This window comes from Pituophis catenifer, unplaced genomic scaffold, assembly GCF_029215685.1.
Source record: "Pituophis catenifer annectens isolate HBS135680 unplaced genomic scaffold, rPitCat1.0.hap2 SCAF_2, whole genome shotgun sequence".
Classification (NCBI taxonomy): domain Eukaryota; kingdom Metazoa; phylum Chordata; class Lepidosauria; order Squamata; family Colubridae; genus Pituophis; species Pituophis catenifer.
In genome coordinates, this window is record NW_027256882.1 from 289,001,790 (window position 1) to 289,018,640 (window position 16,851).

Genomic DNA, 16,851 nt, shown 5'->3' on the forward strand with positions numbered 1-16,851 from the left:
GTCATCTGGTTGTTAGTACTCCCTCTGAGAGTCCTTGAAGGCATTTGGAGGTTTATCTGTGCCCTCGGGGGTCACCTGAGTAGTGCAAATGGGTGTGGAGCCTTCTTGGAACTGCCGAAAGGACTGTGTTGTAGACTAGAGATGGGCGGTGTCATATTTCTCCCCCTCTGATGAGATAGAGAGCTGTTTAATACAGAATAACAAGAGTTGGAAAGAACCTATGAGCCGTGGTGGCACAGTGGTTAGAGTGCAGTACTGCAGGCTACTTCTGCTGATCACCAGCTGCCAGCAGTTTGGCAGATCGAATCTCACCAGGCTCACGGTTGACTTAGCATTCCATCCTTCTGAGGTCGGTAAAATGAGGACCCAGATTGTTGGGGGCAATAAACCGCTTAGAGAGGGCTGTAAAGCACTATGAAGCGGTATATAAGTCTACGTGCTATTGCTAATCTTAACATAGATTAGCATAGATTAAGATAGCGGACCGTTTCTATCCAGAATGTGGACTTTGCTGTCTGTAAGGATTTGTGGATTCTTCTACAAACTAAATCCACCTTTGAGTAGTGGATTTAGTCTCCTTTTTGAGACCTAAGTAAAGGGTTCATTGCCCCCAGGGTGGCATTTTTTTTCCTGTTGCCAGCTCGTCTTCCTTCCATGTCATTCCTTCCCCTTCGTTGACTTCTTCACCTGCCGCCATCTGGAGCCAGCATTTAAGAGGGGGGCATCCGGTGGAGGTTCCTAACCAGGGCCAAAGTAAATTAGAAACCAAAGTGTGCTCTCAAGGCATAATTCCAGGGGTCCTGTGGAGAGCTAATGATGCGTCAAGGGGGGTGGGCGAGAGGGTCTTTGAAGCCGCTTGTCAAATTTGTAACAGCTCCCCTGTTCCTCCAAGCTTGGTGTGACCTTGCTAAACTCCAGAGGTGGCAGCCCAGGGCACACGTCCCTCCGCCCATCTCTTGTTTTATTTTTCTTCCGGAGGGAGCCCAATTAAAATATTTAAAATATCAGCTGCCCCCCCCCCCAAAGAGGAGGGTGGGTGGGAAACCTCTTTGGTGTTTGGCCTTTGAAGCGAATCTAGGATCGTGCGGGCGAGATGGTTAGGCTCGCTGCCAATGTTGCTGTTGGGAGGATGGAACCAAAGATCTGAGTAACCATGGCAACCAGGAAGTCGGTCTCTGCATCCCGGCAGCAGGATCCATAAATCAGAATCGCCTAATGCAAACGCTGGTGTGCAGGTAGAGACAAGTCTGCTAGCTAGGATAGTGATGGCGAACCTTTTCGGCATCGAGTTCCGGAAACCAGAAGACCAGCTGCATGCACACCGGCCAGCTGGTCCTTGCATGCGGCTGAGCACCGGAAACCCGAACACCAGCTGGCTGGTGTGCACATGCCTGGTTTTTGGCTGTTTTTCAGACCGTTTTCCAGGCCATTTTCACGCTGTTTTCCGGCACTCTGGCTCCCACAAAGATCATCTGGCTGGCCAGCATGTGCACAGCTAGCGACGGCACGCGTGCCCACAGAGAGAGCTCTGAGTGCCACCTCTGGCACACGTGCCATAGGTTCACCGTCACGGAGCTAGGGGATGAAAATGGCTTGCAAAGGATTCCTTTTGAGATAAGGATGGCAGCCTCTTGAGATGGCAAAATAGACTTTTTATGCAGACAAACGGGTATCTTGCAAGAGTTTGGATGGGTGGATTTGGAGTTTTTATTTTATTTTATTTTTTTAATCCACCCAAATCAGAGGTTTGCAGCTGTTACTTTTGCTACAGGGTGGTGGTGTTGGTATTATTATTATTATTATTATTATTATTATTATTATTATTATTATTATTATTATTATTATTATTTATTTTCAAGCCTAATGATCAACAGATACTGAATACAGGGGCATTTAGCATCGTTATCGGTTTTTTTGTTTTGTTTTGTTTTGTTTTTTTTTGCAACTTTAAGACTTGTGGACTTCAACTCCCAGAATTCTGGCTGACTGGGGAATTCTGGGAGTTGAAGTCTTTAAATGTCTGCGGAGATTCTCAGTCATCCAGGTCATGGTTGTCCCCAAAAGTGCTTTTTCAAAAGGCAACTGGGCTTTCTTTGTTTTTCCTTGAAGAGGTTTCACTTCACCTCCAAGAGGCTTCTTCAGTTCTGACTGAATGGCGGAGGAATAAATCCTTCCATCCTCCGCCATTTAGTCAGAACTGAAGAAGCTTCTTGGAGGAGAAGCGAAACGTCTTCAAGAAAGTCCAGTTGCCTTTTGAAATTTGGCACAAGTCTTAACCTAAGCTGACTTTGTAAAATATACAAAAGAATGAAGGCTATTGCTTAACGCATTGTAAGCCGCCCTGAGTCTCCAGAGAAGGGCGGCATATAAATCAAATTTTTTAAAAAAAAAAAAACCTTCCCAAGGTGGGAGATCCCTTCCGTATTGTAAATGAAAACACACTTGACAACTTGTCAAGCTTCGCTGACACACCAACATGTGCCTCCCTGCTGACCGTGTTCCCAATACCGCAGCCCTCCTTCTGATCCATGCAATACAAGTCGTCCTCAACATACGACCACAATTGAGCCCAAAAATTTCTGCGGTTAAATGAGACACGTCTTAAGGGAATTCTGCCCCATTTTGCGACATTTCTCACCACGGTCGTTAAGTGAATCACTGCAGCTGATAAGTTTGTTCAGTGAATCTGGCTTCTCCGTTGACTTTGCTTGTCAGAAGGTCACAAGAGGGGATCGCATCAGAGGTGGGTTTCAGCAGGTTCTGGCTGGTTCTGGAGAACTGGTAGCGGAAATTATGAGTAGTTCGGAGAACCGGTAAATACCACCTCTGACTGGCCCCGCCCCCATCTATTTTCTGCCTCCCGAGTCCCAGCTGATCAGGAGGAAATGGGGATTTTGCAGTAACCTTCCCCTGGAGTGGGGTGGGAATGGAGATTTTATAGTATCCTTCCCCTGCCACGCCCATCAAGCCACACCCACCAAGCCATGCCACGCCCACAGAACCAGTAGTAAAAAAAAATTGAAACCCACCACTGGATCACATGACCCCGGGACGCTGTAACGGTCATAAGTATGAACCAGTTGCCAAGCCGCTGTGACCATGGGGATGCTGCAACGGTTGTAACTGTGAAAAACGGTCATAAGTCACTTTTTTCAGTGCCGTTATAATTTTGAACGGTCACTAAATGAATTGTTGTAAGTTGAGGACAACCTGTATACGGGTCCTCCATGGAGGACAGGCTGGTTGCAGTTGTTTTTCCTGCAGGTCTAATTATCCGTTGGAATCTCTACCTGTCCCGTTTGGTGGCTGTACCAAACCGGATTGGTACAACCACCAATCTATGCTATTCTTAATATAGTTACAAACATGTCACTGATTTACCTCATAAAATCCTAGTAGTTGAATAAATATATACTATACAAAATTGAAGCCATGGTTATGAAAATCCGCCAAGCAGAACTGAGGCGTTTTCAAAATCCGACAGCGAATCGTCAAGGCATTTATGAAGTGATAATACAACTCCAAGCCCACCTATAAAAAGCCAACGTTCGGCAGTTACCATAAATTAACTTTTTTGCCTCTTGCAATTAATTCTGCATGCCAAGAACGATCTCCAAGAAACTGTAATAAAGATTTGAGCAATCCGATGCAGTTCTAGTTGATTTTATTTTATTTTATAGCTGGTTTTTTGTTTTGCCTTATTACAGGAAAGGATCTTATCATGGATTGTTTCGCTGAGTGCAGATACATAGACACATCGTGCACACATTATGCTTTGAACTGGGGCAGGAAAACAAATAAATAAGCGGGTTTCCAATGCCAACTTACACAAGGGTGTTGTTGTGTAGAGCTGGCAGCGGAGTCAGACAGTGAGGAGGCTGGGGAGGAACATGGGCCAGTCCTGGAGTCTGGGGAAGGCCCGGACAAGGGCTCTGCGTCGGAGGCAGAGATGGAGCCAGGGCCATCTGGGAGTGATGCGTGGACTCCGGAGCCTCCAGAGTCGGACAGCAGAGAGGCAGAGGAACAGGAGGAGCCTGTTCCTAGTGCGCGCATGCGCAGAGCTGCCAGAAGGCATGAACAGTTAAAACAAAAGGGACAACTCGGGAGTAAGGCTTTGAGATGATTGGCCCCTTCCATAAGGCTTAAAAGAGGAACAAAGGCATGTAGATCCTTTGCAGGAAAGCAACATTGTTAATTCTGTTCCCAGTCGGCATCTCTGTTTGATTCTGGACTCCATGTGGCTTTGCCAAGTAGGTCTTTGGCAGCGTGTCAAGGGAGATAAAGGTTGGTGATTATCCCGAAGGACTTCTCCCAAAGGACTTTTTGCAACTAATTGGGACTCAGCTGTGAATGAACCTAATTCACAGCTGTTGCAATAAAAGAGGTTTTTGGGACTACTTGTGTGTTTTAATGACTCAGGAAGCCTAAGTCACAACAGGTGTGTTGAGCTGTGTCCTTTCCCTGTTCATCATCATCATTTAGCCACTGTCTTTTCACTGCAGGATGAAGGCTTCTTCCCCAAGTTTCCAACCAATACTGTCCTAAAGTTTTCTTTTGCCAATTGGGTCTGCCATACTTGCAGATGTCGTCAATCCATCTTGATTTAGGTCTCTTTCGTGGATGCTTTTGATCAAGTGGGATCCATTCTATGACTGCCTTGGTCCACCTGCCCTCTGTGCTTCTTGCTATGTGACCAGCCCGTTTTCCATTTCAATTTTTTTTTTTTACTCTCTTGATGGCATTGTATATTTTCGTTTCTTCTCTAATCCATGTGGGAGTCTTTCTATCTTGTCTTGTGACGGCATCTTTCCATGGCTCCTTTGTGCCACTTGTAGCGTTTGTATTGATTGTGATACATGTTTCACTAGCATATGTTTAGAACAGGTAGCGCACACCAGTGGTGAAATCTAAAATTTGTTACTACCGGTTCTGTGGGCGTGGCTTGGTGGGGGGCGGGTAATGTGACTGAGTGGGCGTGGCCATTTTTTTTTTTTTTTTTACTTTTAAAACCATTTTTTCTACAACCTCTTCGGTGAAGGGGTTGTAAAAAATGCTTTCAAAAGGCTCTGACGATCCCAGCTAAATTGCCTGATTGGCAGAGGCTTTTTTTCTTTTAAAAGCCTCTGACGATCAGGCAACTCAGCTGGGATCGTCAGAGCCTTTTAAAAGAAAAAAAGCCTCTGCCGATCAGGCAACTCAGCTGAGATCGTCAAAGGCTTTTAAAACCATTTTTTCTACAACCTCTGAAGAGGTTGTAGAAAAAATGCTTTTAAAAGCCTTTGACAATCCCAGCTGAGCCGCACGATCATCAGAGGCTTTTTTTTAAACTTTTAAAAGCATTTTTTCGGCCGAAGAGGTTGTAGAAAAAATTCTTTTAAATTTTTTTTTTAAAAAAAGCCTCTGATGATTGAGCGGCTCAGCTGGGCATGGGGGGGGGTGGCAGGGATTTTTGCTACCGATTCTCTGAATCACCTGCCTCCATCTCTACCAGATCAGGCGATCCGGTCCAAACCGGGAACATTTCACCCCTGGCGCACACTGATTGAAAACTTTTTTCTTCAGGCACAGTGGGAGGTTCTGGAAAATTATGCTGTCTTTGCCGAATGCCTGCAAGTGCCACATTTAACATGCTGTTCAATTTCCTTTATTGTATCATCTTCCATTGAGATCCGTTGGCCAAAGTATATGTCAGGGCTGTCAAACTTAAGGCCCGGGAGCCGGATGCGGCCTACGGGGTGCTTAGATCTGGTCCGCGGGGCCACCCTAGAAACAGCGAAGAATCGGCCCAAGCGGCCTTCCCGAGTTCTGTTTTCACTGGCAGAGGGTTGCAGGAGGCTGTCACAGCCGAAAATGGAGCTTGTGAGGGCCGCCCGCAGCCCTCCTGAGCTCCATTTTCACTGGCAGAGGGTGGCAGGAGGCCGTTGCAGCTGAATATGGAGCTCGGGAGCCCATTTTCGCTGGCAGAGCACTCGGGCCGCCACAGGGGCCCCCAACACGAGTGACGTCGAGCTGACCACGTCCCCCCCCAAAGTGAAATGCAACCCTGATGCGGCCCACAATGAAATCGAGTTTGACATCCCTGGTATGTGTAGTGGTCTACTACATCTAGTTCTCCAGATATAAAAATCTACATGGAAAACCACCAACGAACATCGATGCAATTATAATATTCCCTCCTTTTGTTTTAAAAATAGACTCGTGAGGCAATTGTGTGTTGGCTGTGAATCGATGTTTACGTTCCGTCCTTAGGCAAATTGACTGAAACCTAACTTTTGTTTTTATTTTTACAAAAAATAAATCCTAACTCTCATTAGCATGAAACAACATTATTAGAAGCAGTGTGCGGCGGTAGCCAAAAAAGCCAATGCAATCCTAAATTGCATTAACAGAAGGATACAATCAAGATCAAGGGAGGCACTAATACCACTCTATAAAGCCTTAGTAAGACCACACCTAGAGTACTGCATCCAGTTGTGGTCACCACAGTATAAAAAGATGTTGAGACTCTAGAACAGGGGTGTCAAACTCAATTTCATTGAGGGACGCATCAGGGTTGTCTTTGCCCTTCGGGGGGAGGAACATACAAAGAACAGTTGCAGGAACTGGGCCTGGCTAGTCTAGTGAAGAGAAGGACCAGGGGAGACATGATAGCAGTCTTCCAATATTTAAGGGGCTGCCATAGAGAGGAGGAAGGGGGTCAAGCTATTCTCCAAAGCACCTGAAGGCCAGACAAGGAATAATGGATGGAAACTGAACAAGGAGAGAGATTCAACCTAGAAATAAGGAAAAATTATCTGACAGTGAGAACAATCAACCCATGGAACAGAAGTTGCCTTCGGAAGTTGTGGGAGCTTCATCACTGGAGGCTTTCAAGAAGAGACTGGGCTGCCATTTGTCAGAAATGGTCTAGGGTCTCCTGCTTGGGTGGGGGGTTGGACTAGATGACCTACAAGGTCCCTTCCAACTCTGTTAATCTGTTAAATCTGAAGCACATTTGCGAGCAAAGAAGCTTGGAAGTCCATTTCAGAGCGTTGTTTTATATAATTGGATCGAAACTAAATTACTCCCCCCCCTTAATAACCATCTTTATTTATGTATTTTGCAGGAATGACCAGTTCTCACCTAAAAGCAGACCAGGCTTTGCTCCATAGTAAGAATGAATGTTCTGCTTCGGCGGCAGTGACGCGTCGGAAACCAGCAGCTCTCAACGGCATTGCCGCGTCTTCGACACCAATCTTATCACTCTTACCTTCTCCAACAGCAGCAGAAACAGGTAACTGTCTCCCCCATCATTTTTTCCCAACTTTGCTTCCGGAAACACCTTGAAAAAAATTCAAGCCGCGAAGGACGCCGATTCTTACAAATGATGAACATTTTTTTTTTTAATTTGATTTATATGCCGCCCTTCTCCGGAGACTCAGGGTGGCTTACAATGCGCTAAGCAATAGCCTTCATACTTTTGTATATTTATACAAAGTCAGCTTATTGCCCCCACAATCTGGGTCCTCATTTCACCTACCTTAGAAAGGATGGAAGGCTGAGTCAACCTTGAGCCTTGGCGAGATTCGAACCTGCAGTAATTGCAGGCATTTTGAAGATCAAAATGTTATTTATAGGTTATTTATATATGGACAGAGTGGTTGGCTCTTGGTACACCACGTTTGTAAATCTTGTAGTGCATCAACAATCTATTGTCAATCTTGAGCGAAGTACAGGTAGTTCTCAACTTGTTATGATATAATATGGTAGCAGGTTTCCAATATTTGAGGGGCTGCCACAGAGAAGGTCAACCTATTTTCCAAGGCACCCAAAGGCCAGAAAAGGAATAATGGATGGAAACTGATCAAGGAGAGATTCAATCTAGAAATAAGGAGAAATTTTCTGACACAACAATCAACGAATGGAACAGAAGTTGCCTCCAGAAGCTGTGGGAGCTTCATCACTGGAAGCTTTCAAGAAGAGACTGGACAGCCATCTGTCAGAAATGGTGTAGGGTCTCCTGCTTGGGTGGAGGGTTGGACTAGATGACCTGCAAGGTCCCTTCCAACTCTGATATTCTGTATTCTATTCTAATTTATGAAATCATCTTTTAAGAAAATAGAAGGGTTGACGGAAGACAATATTAAGTACACTTAGCCTTCAATTTGCAACAGGTTCATCTACTGACCATTGAAAGTTACTGAAAAAAATGAGCATGTTTCACACTTACGACAAATTGCTACATCCCCACGGGTTACATGATCAAAATTCAAAGACTTGCCGACTGACTCATATTTATGACGGTTGAGTGTCCGGGGATCATTTGATCAGCTTTTCAAGCTGATTCTTAACAAACGATGAACATTTTGAAGATAACCTTTTAAGAAAATAGAAGAGTTGCCGGAAGACAAAATTAAGCACAGGTAGACCTCAACTTACAATCGGTTCATTTAGTGACCATTAAAAGTTACTTGGAAAAAAAAGTGACTTGTGAGCATTTTTCACATTTCCCCAGGGTCACAGGATCAAAATTCAAAGACTTGGCAACTGACGGTTGCAGTGTCCCGGGGTCACATTTTGCAACCTTCTGACAAGCAAAGTCAATGGGGAAGCTGGATTCACTTAACAACCATGTTAGTAACTTAACAACTGCAGTGATTCCTGGTGTTTTCCTAGTGTTTTCTCTCATGCTTTATAAGAGAAGAGTTATTTTTTTCTAGAAGCCAGTCTATCTTGCAGGATTTCTTCTGAACAGATGCCGTCGTTAGGATTAAATTCTCCCATCACAACTACCTGGTTGTAAGATCCGCTATTAATTTCTGAACGGTTTCATCCACCTTTCTGTGACTGGGCGCTCAGAAGATATCAAACACCGTACGGCTCTTAATGCCATTATTCACTTATTTATCCAGATGTTTTCAAGAGCACCGTCAGGTTTAATTCACTTCGATTTCTGAGCAGGTGTTGGTGGGCTTCACATCTAAGGATGTGTTTCTATTGCGTCTTTTCTGTTTTTGTAGGAGTCGTTTTCTTCAGATGCTCTAATTCCAGTCATTCCACTGGATACGACTTAACGACCACCATTCAGCCCAAAATGTATGTTGCTAAGTGAGATGGTTGCTAAGTGAATTTTGTCCCATTTTATGACCTTTCTTGCCACGGTTGTTAAAGATTGGGGCCTAGATTAAGAACTCTGGCAACAAAGGTCGTAAAATTGGGCAAAATGCACTTCCAATTACCAGTGGTGGGATTCAGCCGGTTCAGGCAAACCAGTAATTAAATTGCTGGATGACCCCGCCCCGTCCCTTCCAGGAGTCCCCACGCGCCCCATTTTGGCTCCCAGGTAAATGCAGGGAGGCCTACTAGGCCCAAAATGGGGCATGAGAGGGCATTGCAGTGCCTAAGTTAGTCCCTAAGTTATTTTAATGACCTGCACGGTCATTTTTTTTTATTTATTTATATTTATTTTATTTATATTTATATATAAAAAAAATTATATATTTTTTTATTTATATATTTTATTTTTTATATTTATATAATTTATTTATATTTTTTTATTTATATTTAAAGACTGCATTGGGGAAAGCAGGCATTATTGACCTGCATGGTTGCAGGCTCCATTACGGTCGTAGGTTGAGGACTAAGTGTTAGCGCTAGGTTTCCCCCACTCGTGAGGCACCCTGCACGGTCACTTAACAACCGCATTGGGAATGGTGGGAACAGGAAGGTCATTAAGTAAGGGAATCACATGGTCACCTTCCTTAATGACTGTCACGACTTGCAACCGTAATGGGTAGGCTCCCTTACGGACATAGGTTGAGGACTACCTGTTAGCGCTAGATTTCCCAGGGCCTCCCCCATCCCTCAGGTATCCTGTGCTCCACTAAACGACCCATGTGGCCGTTTAACGACCATGTTGGGGAGAGCAGGGATGGAGCTGTTAAGTGAATCGATAACATGGTCACCTTATTTAATGGCCATCATGACTTGTGACCACAATGGGCAGGCTTCATAGTCATAGGCCGAGGCCAACTTGTGTTAGAAAATATTCCTTCAACTTTTTAATCCCCCGTATAAATGAAGACCAGATATCATACCTAACTCCTTATTTTCAGCAAGAATACTCTGTGAGCCCTTGATGCAAATTAAAATAAGAAGTTCTTCTGGAACTTATTCAGAAATTGATTGCAAACAGACTTTCTCCCAGTGTTTATCTGCACACACATTAAGAAGGGCCTCTTCACGTTTTACTACAGGGAGGGACGTGTCCCGCATGGATGAGAAAGAGAGTTGTGTGTTGAGTATCTTATATTTTGGAATGTCTTCTCCTGAAGGCCAGATTAGAGCCAGACTGGCTTCTGTTAATGTCATTATATTTTTTATTTTATTCATTTTTATTTTATTGATTTGTAACCCACCTTTAGTATTTTTACAAGGCGGCAAACATCCAACACATTTTCCTTCTCCTGTTTTCCCTACAACAATAACAATGTGTGGTGGGTTGGGCTAAGAGAAAGAGGGACTGGCCCAAAGTCTCCCAGCTGGCTTTCATGGCTAAAGCAGGACTAGAACTCTCATACTCCTGGTGATTGGCCCAAAGTCTTCCAACTGGGTTTCGTGGCTAAGGCGGGACTAGAACTCTCGTATGCCTGGTGATTGGCTCAAAGTCTTCAGCTGACTTTCATGGCTAAGACGGGACTAGAACTCTCGCACTCCTGGTGATTGGCTCAAAGTCTTCAGCTGACTTTCATGGCTAAGACGGGACTAGAACTCTCGTACGCCTGGTGATTGGCTCAAAGTCTTCAGCTGACTTTCATGGCTAAGGCGGGACTAGAACTCTCGCACTCCTGGTGATTGGCCCAAAGTCACCCAGCTAGCTTTCAGTGCTAAAATAGGACTAGAACCAGGGGTGAAATCTACTTACTTTCCCTATTGGTTCAGAAGCGCGTGTACCGTGTGCACGTCACGTGCGATTTTAGACCCTCTGTGCATGCACAAAGCCTTCTGCGCATGCGCAGAGGTTAAAACCAGGAAGTAATGACATCCGGGCGGGTGGGCGGAATCTCGAGCTGCCACCACTACTGGTTCTCCGAACTACCCGCTACCGGTTCGCCCAAACTGTGTGAATCGGTAGCACTTCACCGCTGACTAGAACTCACAGTCTCCAGTTTCTGGTGCCTTAACCACTAGAGCAAATTGGCTCCCCTTATTATTCTGCATTTAAATTATTATTATTATTCTTTTTGGCTGGCTAGCGTGGGGTCGATGTTACCGCTTTGACTTTGCATTTTTAATAGATTCTGTACTGACTTGAAATCTTGTGGCAGGCTATAAATAATTTAAAGGGTTCTGATATAAATAAATTAGTCTTAAGACTCGATGATCTGAATCAGTTAGCCTTAGGAAGGGCAAAAAGCGTTTGGATTGCAAAAACCAATTCCTTCGAAAGAACTTGAACTCCAGAATGTTAGAAAATAAAAACGAAATTTCTCTGTCAGATTCTCATTCATGGTCTCATCGTCCTAAGATACAATTTATTGCCAATATATAAGCATCGATGATGTATCTTCCCCAATAATTCCAAAATTCTATTTTTTTCCGTGCCATTTCCCATATTGTCAACGTTTGCTCATGAATTTCAGCTTCAGTATAGGTTTACTTTGGCCTGCGTTAATCATAATCCATCAGGTATTTTTGCAGGATGCCATGTTGGCAAGCAGTTGTTCCCCATCTTGGTTGACTCTGACCTCTCTCTCTCTTCTCTTGTCTTCTCCAGCCAGCTCAACCCTCAAGAAGAGATTCAAGCGCTGTGAAATCGAAGCAATCCAGTGTGAGGTACGCAAGATGTGCAACTACACCAAGATCCTCTCCACAAAGAAGAACCTGGACCACGTCAACAAAATCCTGAAAGCCAAACGGTTGCAGAGACAATCGAAAACGGGGAATAATTTTGTCAAGAAGAGGCGAGGCCGTCCACGGAAGCAGCCCCCTTCGTTCGACGAAGACTCCGGAGACCAAATGCCTGTGCTGGAGAAATGTGTGGACCTGCCTTACAAACGAGGTCAGCGCCTTCTCTTGAACTCTCTGATACTGGAACAGGCCAGCGGTCAAGATCCGGTGGCTGCCACCATTGAGGCGGTGGTCCACATGGCCCGAGAAACCACTCAGTCTCCCCTCCTCCCGGTCCCTCCGTCACGGACATCAAGAGCCGGAAAGCGGAAAAGCAAGTCGCAGTCGCATCCAGAGGATGAGGAGGACGAAGTGAAAGGAAAAAGGCATCGGAAGAATAGAGGAACTGAGAATGAACACCTTCCCTAGTATCTGACACGGTCAATAAAAGACAGAGGGGGAACGTTCAGCCAGTAGGCCGGAGCGGAAAAACTCTAGTTCACATCTTCTACAGCAGGGATCCCCAAACTTGGCAACTTTAAGACTTGTGGACTTCAATTCCCAGAATTCTCCAGCCAGCTATGAATTCTCCCAGAGAATTCTGGGAGTTGAAGTCCACAGGTCTTAAAGTTGTCAAGTTTGAAGACCTCTGTACTATGGAATCAAAATTTGCTCTGTATTTCAGTAGCACAGCAGCCAAATTCATCCAGATGAATTTGATCACTCATCGTCCTCATCATCATCATCACCACCATAACAATAAGAACTCAACCGCGATGGGAACCCCTCGATTAATAACAGGGGAGAGAGGGTACGGAAGACGTTCTTCAAACTGAGTTTTGCTTTTTTTATGTTGTCATTGTTTCGATAAGTCACCATTGTTCTTGTGTCTCCCAGAAGTCCCCAGAGGGTAGGAGAACATGGTGTCCTTACCAGTACGGTCAATATCTTTCTCAAATGATGGTCCTTGCCCCCCTTTTTTTTTTTGGGTAGGAAACATTGAAATCACCAGCAACGTTTCTGGTCACTGCTGTGACAGCGAACAGGGAAAAATACGTCTTCCCTGCCTCACAGCTATTACTGTATTTTTCAGAGTATAAGATGCACCTTTTTCCCCCCTAAAAGGGGGTGAAAATTTAGGTGCGTCTTATACACCGAATGTAGCCCCGCCCACCCACTGGCCCCCACCCTTTGGCCTCTGCCTCGAAGCAGTTACCTCCTTGCAAGCAAACAGCAAGAAAAAACAGCTCCTTTCAGCCTCAGCACAGGCTAATTAGCACAAGTTGATTGGATCGGCCTCCCGACTCTCAGCTGATTTGCTCTCAGCTGTTTTGCGCAGGGCTCTGCTGCTTGCTGCAAAGAGGTAAATTGCTGGAGCAGATTTTTTTTCCTTGTTGCTAATCAAGCTATGCTGAAAACGAAAATGAAAGTAAAGCAGGCTGTTTGCTGTTTTCTGCAACGAGGCAAAATTGCTCAGAGGCAGAGGGAGATTTCTTTTTCTTCTTTTCCTCACCAAAAAAAGTAGGTGCGTCTTATACTCCGGTGCGTCTTATACTCCGAAAAATACAGTAAATCACAAGAGTTCTTGCCCAGGAACCAAGATGCCAGGTTACATCCGAAAATCGCATCTCCCCCCCCCCTTTTTTTTTTTCAAAAATAATTATTATAATGCAAATTCCTCAAATGTGCTTTTCCTTTCTAACAAGGTTTCATTGGGTCTGGGAAGAACATGAGAAGAAAATTTGTCTAGGCTGATGGTAACCAAACGTTTAACCCTAACCCAATCTGGAGAGATATTTGCCGCTAATTTTGAAGAAGTGTTCATTTTCTCTCTTTCCTAGAGGGCCCGATGAAAAGGAAATTTGGTTTTCAAAACGAGTCATGTAGGAAGAAAATAAGGAACCACGTAGGATAGATGAAGGAGTCCTTTTAAACGTGAAGAGCTTTTTGGTGGCCTCCCTCAAACAATTGCTGCCGAGTGGGTTGTGCATTTACAAAATGGCGCCATTGCTTGTCGCTTCATTTGAAAACTTCAGGTTTTTTACTGTCCCAACTGAGTGCTCCGACAGTCAACTGCCTGATAGAAGCAGGAATTTTCCAGCAGCTTCAGTCGGCTAGTAGATTTGCAGAAAATGGAGACCCACCAAGGTGTCTTCAAAAAAAAAAAAAAAAATCAAGATGGCGGTCACAACAATGTGATGCCTTTTTGTGCCTGCACACCACATCAGCATATACACAAAATATGACCATGGTGTGACCCTGCTTCTTTTGATTCACCCGTGAATGTCCTTATAAGCTTATCGGCAAAATAAATAAAAATAAATAGGAATGTACAGTGATGCTATTTTCAAAAGGCAAATGAAACGGATCCAAGCTGGAAAAATAGAGGTTACTCAAAGCAAATTTTGTGCTAATTTCAAAAAACATTTCTGCACGTTAAGTGTCCAGGGCTGGTTGGTTTTTTTGTTTTGTTTTTTCAATACAGTTGAAAAAAATAAATAAATAGGAAAAGCCATTTTGAAGTAATAATTCAACCGGAAAAATCTAACAGAGGAAAAAACCGTGTAAATTTCTCAACGCAGAATTTCTCAACGAAAATTTTAAAATGACCAAGTGTTCTTATCTTAAAAAAGAAATAATAATGTTTAAAAAAATCTAGATGTTCAAAAAATAATGTTTGAATTAAATGCCACTCTGGAGGTTTTTCCTTCCAAGGGGTGGTTGCCTTAATAAATTGAAAAATATTTGGGGTGGGGCTGTCCTGTATATAATGTAATTATAAAGACGAAGGGAGAAATCAAATCTGCATGGACCCCAACTTTTGTGTGACCCAGTTGTTGTTTTCTTTTTAAAATTGTCATTTCCAATTGACCAGATTGAATACAAAATCACCCTTTCTTTCACTGTGTCGTTGGCTTCGGTTTCTGAAGCAGATTTGATTCTCTAACTCAGTACGTTTGTTTGTGTTGTGTTGCATTAAGCAGCATATTTTTATATTATCCTTTTATGGCATTAATGATCCTTCCCCTGAAAAGAACAAAGAAAAACAAAACAAAGGAAGATAAAGGCAGTTGTTAATAACTTCCTTTCCGTTCCCCCATTAATTTTATAATTTATTGGGGGGGGGGAACCAAGTAGGGCATAATATATGCAATAAGCTCAGACTGAAGAAGAGATTTTAGCAAAACAAAATAATAATAATGAAATAAGTCAAAGCAGTTGCTGAGTTTGGATTCAGTATGGGGGATAACATCTTCGGAATATTTAGAACCGAAAATTTCTCCTTCTTAAAATTCGATAGATAAATGAATAACCAGTTCTAACTGGTTATATAACCAGTTCTGACTGGAACAGTTACCCTGTTTCTAAGGTTATTTCACTGTTTTTGAAGCAGAAATCTATCTTTGCAACTATTAGCAAGGCCTCCTTGGACCAGAAGTATCCTATTTTTTTGATCAGACAAGATTCCTCGAGACTACAAAGCCCAAAGGGAACGGAATCAGATCTAAAACTAAAACCAATCTCATTCCATTAAAATGTCTTGTTCAAGTCTCCATTAAATAAATGCAGTTAAAATCATTCTCCCCCATATGGTTGTATGTCTAAGGTCGCATTTTTAAAAAAGAAGAAGTAACTTTTGGAAAAGTTTTGGAGGTTATACTGAAAGCAGAGAGTGTCTATGGCGATTCTCCGTCATCCAGGTCATGGATTGTCCCAAAGGCACTTTTTTCAAGAGGCAGCTCGACTTTGTTTGTTTTTCCTTGAAGACGTTTCGCTTCTCATTCAAGAAGCCTCTTCAGGTCTGAACTGGTCTGTGGAGGTTTCTTGGATCAGAAGCAAAACGTCTTCAAGGAAAAACAGTCCAGTTGCCTCTTGAAAAAGCGCCTTTGAAAGCAGAGAGGTGCTCCTGATTTTGCATTGTGGCGTCTTTTAAAATGTCAAGGAAGACATCGATGCCAAACAGAGCTGGATTGGGTAACCTCAAAAGCTTCCTTCCACCCACCTCTGTGGTTCTAAGTGATGAAATGTCCTACAAACCACAGGGCCAACCTATCTTTCACTGCCCACATGCTCCACATCCTCTTTAGTGTATCTATTCCATCCATGATTTGACAATAATTCTCATAAGTCTTTCAAGGACACGTTTCATCAGCCCTAGCAATGTCAGCAACTGAGTTTTCATTCCCACATTGCCATAATCCCGGTAAATTTGGAACAGAGCCAAACTAATATTTCATTGCTTAGTTTTCCCTACGTGGATGCTACCAAAATAGGCGTCTCAGAAGAATGTCATTTTTTTTAGTGAGATGGATGGATTGAGTGGGATTGCTCTCTACCTCTGCACCAAAGAAAATTGATGTGAACTAAACAATAGTGATGATAATTAAAACAAGAGGACAAGTAATACCTATAGTATGCCACAGCAATTGTAGACAAGGTACCCAAACAATGTAATGGAAGACCAAGAACAGGAAGAGCAATTTCTGCAAAGTCTTTTGAAGAAGTTGCAGTTCAAGTAAATCTACATTGAGGTTCCTGTCTTATACAAGCCAACATAGATTGTTGACCACAGATTGTAGACCTTCAAACAATTTACCATTTTAGTTTTATCAAATCCCTTTTGGAGAAAATGACGGTAGCGCACATGAGGGAGAGCCACTGAAATAGCCACTACGAGTCTCCACGTAAAATTCTCTCCGTCTTTGAACTCAATGGTTTCTTAAAACTCATTTGAATTCTTTTAATTTAATTTTAGTTTTAATTTCTGGTTTTTTTCCTTTTCATTGCAACAAAAAGATTAATCCTTCAGTAGCAGAATGGGGTCTGTCAGTGATTTTGAACTTTTAAGATGTTGAGTTATATAGGTGATTACTGTTTTCTTGGGGGTTTGATCAACAGGAAACGGCCTCTCAAACCAATTTGTTTCTTTCACTAACATTTAATGGGTGAATTGTGTCTGATACCTCACTGCACATAACATGC

General features: G+C 43.3%; 1 protein-coding gene across 1 annotated transcript in view; it reads left to right on the forward strand.

Annotated features, from left to right (window-relative positions):
* The window catches only part of SETBP1 (SET binding protein 1), a 306,578-nt gene extending 293,409 nt beyond the window's left edge, over positions 1 to 13,169 (forward strand). The window contains exons 3-4 of the mRNA XM_070938969.1: positions 7,106 to 7,273; positions 11,756 to 13,169. Of these exons, the coding sequence (XP_070795070.1) occupies positions 7,106 to 7,273; positions 11,756 to 12,297 (710 nt within the window). The 3' untranslated portion in view covers positions 12,298 to 13,169. The remainder of the gene's footprint in view (positions 1 to 7,105; positions 7,274 to 11,755) is intronic.
* The last annotated feature ends 3,682 nt before the right edge of the window (positions 13,170 to 16,851 follow it).